Source organism: Castanea sativa, chromosome 12, assembly GCF_040712315.1.
Source record: "Castanea sativa cultivar Marrone di Chiusa Pesio chromosome 12, ASM4071231v1".
Taxonomy (NCBI): domain Eukaryota; kingdom Viridiplantae; phylum Streptophyta; class Magnoliopsida; order Fagales; family Fagaceae; genus Castanea; species Castanea sativa.
The window spans coordinates 34,812,554-34,815,185 of NC_134024.1; the positions used below are offsets into that span (position 1 = coordinate 34,812,554).

The window sequence follows — 2,632 nt, forward strand, 5'->3', positions numbered from 1 at the left end:
CATTAATTATCACATATTGGGTTTTTTTTTTAGAATACTAAGTATTTTAACATATACATGGGAAGATGAGAGAAGGCTTAAAAAAAACTAACAGTACCTAACTCTTGGATGCACAACACAGACTTTAAACCTCTTTAACTTATTCAACGTAAAATTTATTTTCTATTTTTTCTTTTGAAAATACTAAAGTATTTTAACAAGATGGTGTTAAAGAAACTGTATTTGGTCAGTGAGTAGCGAGTAATGTCCTTTATAATTTTGAGAAGTTGGGGTGAAAACTGAAAAGTACTGTTGAAAGGAAATTTATATAAGCAGACAAGGCAAAAATACATGACACTATCGGAATGATGTCACCAAAAATGGGTCCGAGCTCGCCGCCAGGCTCATTTGACGCACGTGGTTAATTCAAACACATCACAACGAAAAAATATGTGGTGATTAATAGAACAGTTGCATTAAATTATGCTAAAATCTTAGGACATCCTCCTTGGCCTATAATCTTACTCTTCATTTAGTTTAATCATTTTAATTATTTAAATCTTTACCATCTAGATCTTTTCTCATTCAATGCCTCTCTTTTCTTTGGGTATATATATAGGATTAGGCATTCAAATCTTGTTACACAAACAAAGTTGCTACCCACATCAAAGCACAATATACCGAGACTCAAACAGCATAGAAATCCAACCCAACTTCGATTCCATCATGGAAACTTATTGCTACCAATACCCAAATTCAGATTTCTCCCAAGAATCATCATTCGGAGAATCCACATGGGATGAACTTCTTTTCCACCATAATTCCCTTCCTTTCAACCTTGATGACTCCCAAGAAATGCTACTTCTAGATGTCCTAGCCGAGGGAGCCAAAGAAACATCAGAAAACAATTCCATAGGCATAGTTAAGGAAGAGGAAGTCACATCCAATGTCCAAGAAGAAGTATGTGAGAAAGAGAAGGCTTATAGAGGAGTTAGGAGGAGGCCATGGGGTAAATATGCAGCAGAGATTAGGGATTCAACTAGGCATGGCATCCGGGTTTGGCTCGGAACCTTTGATAGTGCTGAGGCTGCAGCTCTAGCATATGATCAAGCTGCATTTTCAATGAGGGGTTCCTTAGCTGTGCTCAATTTTCCAGTTGAAGTGGTCAAGGAGTCACTACAAGACATGAAGTATAGATGTGAAGAAGGTTGCTCACCAGTTGTTGCACTAAAGAGGAGGCACTCCATGAGAAGAAAATCAATGACAAGGAAAAGTAAAGGGAAAGAAGTAAAGTCACAAAATGTGGTGGTATTTGAGGACTTGGGAACTGAATATTTAGAGGAGCTTTTGAGCATAAGCTCACCTGAGAGTTTCTAGTCCTTGGTGAATCATTTCAACTTTTTTTTTTCTTGTTCTAGCTAGTGTCACTATTCCTTTGTTTTTTACTTTTTTGTGGTTTTGGATTTCTATTGTCTCTGTTTGATCTTATTTTGGAGTACAATTTTGTCCAGATTGGGAATCATAGTGGGGTTAGACTTAGAGCTTAGATCTAGCCGAGAGTGCTAGTAATAAATCCCGTTGTTTGTAAAGTTGATAAAGGTGGGATTGTAATTAGTTGCATTATCATGTCTTCTAGGTTCTAGCTACCTCAATTATTGAGGTCTAGAATGGTACATGGAAAATCTGTTTATCATTGTTGAGATTATTAAAAAAAGAAAAACTTTGCCTTTGCATTCACAATTGGCCTTATACATGCCAACCAGAAAGAAAAATAAAATCGTAACTAGTTACTCCCCCTGTTTTGTTCTCAGGTTTCATACCAGTATCATGTACCACCTTTGAAGGATCAAATATTAATATTGTTTATGAAGAACAAGCATACTCGATCTAATCCATAAAGAGCCCACATCAGCGTGCAATTTTGCACTAACTCCTTATTTTATAAATCATTCCAATGACTTTTTTGTTTTGTTGTTTTTACATAGTTTTCTAACGTGTAATGACCTATAATACTCCTCTGCTTTTGATTTGTTAACTTGCTCTGTTTTTTTTTTTATTGGTTTGACACCACCAACAAAGCAAGGACAACTAATTAAAGGCAATGATACCCTGAGAGGAAAATTATAAGTACCATTTTTTTATTGACTACTTGTGTGTATTCTTTTCTGGATGGATAACAACTAATCAGTGTTTTTATTCTTGATCGTGGCTATAGAAAAAGATGACCATGTCTCTGTCTTGCCCAATTGGATCTCCCACTAACGGTTTCTTTCAGAGATGAGGGCATGTCCCTTTCTGTCCAATTGAAGGGACTAATGGATCTCCTGCTTCTTCCCTACGCCAATAACCGCCCCTATGGACACACCCAAATCCACAATATGTTTAAGTGCCCTTTATTTTTCCAATTTCTCAATTCAAGTTGAAACCATCTTGAACTGCAAAAATCTTAAAATCATGATTAAAATATAGTTTTGTTCTTAAAGTTTAGGGTTTATTACAAAAAAAACAGGTCTATAGCCTCGCTTTAAAAATGTGAGTATAGTTCCTAAAAACGCAAGTATAGGTCCTTCACATTTCAAAATTTTTATTTTAGCCTTTGTTTTCTATTTTATGTTAAGAATGTTGCTGTTTAGTGCCATTCATGTTTATATAT

The 2,632-nt window shown here is 35.5% G+C and overlaps 1 protein-coding gene across 1 annotated transcript; it reads left to right on the top strand.

Moving 5' to 3' along the window:
* Nucleotides 1-591: 591 nt before the first annotated feature.
* Nucleotides 592-1,719, top strand: LOC142618407 (ethylene-response factor C3). The gene has a single exon (XM_075791337.1). It carries the CDS (start codon nucleotides 706-708, stop codon nucleotides 1,354-1,356), a length of 651 nt encoding a protein of 216 aa, XP_075647452.1. The 5' UTR covers nucleotides 592-705; the 3' UTR covers nucleotides 1,357-1,719.
* Nucleotides 1,720-2,632: the final 913 nt, after the last annotated feature.

What these genes read in the sequence shown, in the direction of transcription:
- LOC142618407 (XM_075791337.1), top strand. Translation starts at nt 706, where the DNA reads ATGGAAACTTATTGCTACCAATACCCAAATTCAGATTTCTCCCAAGAA.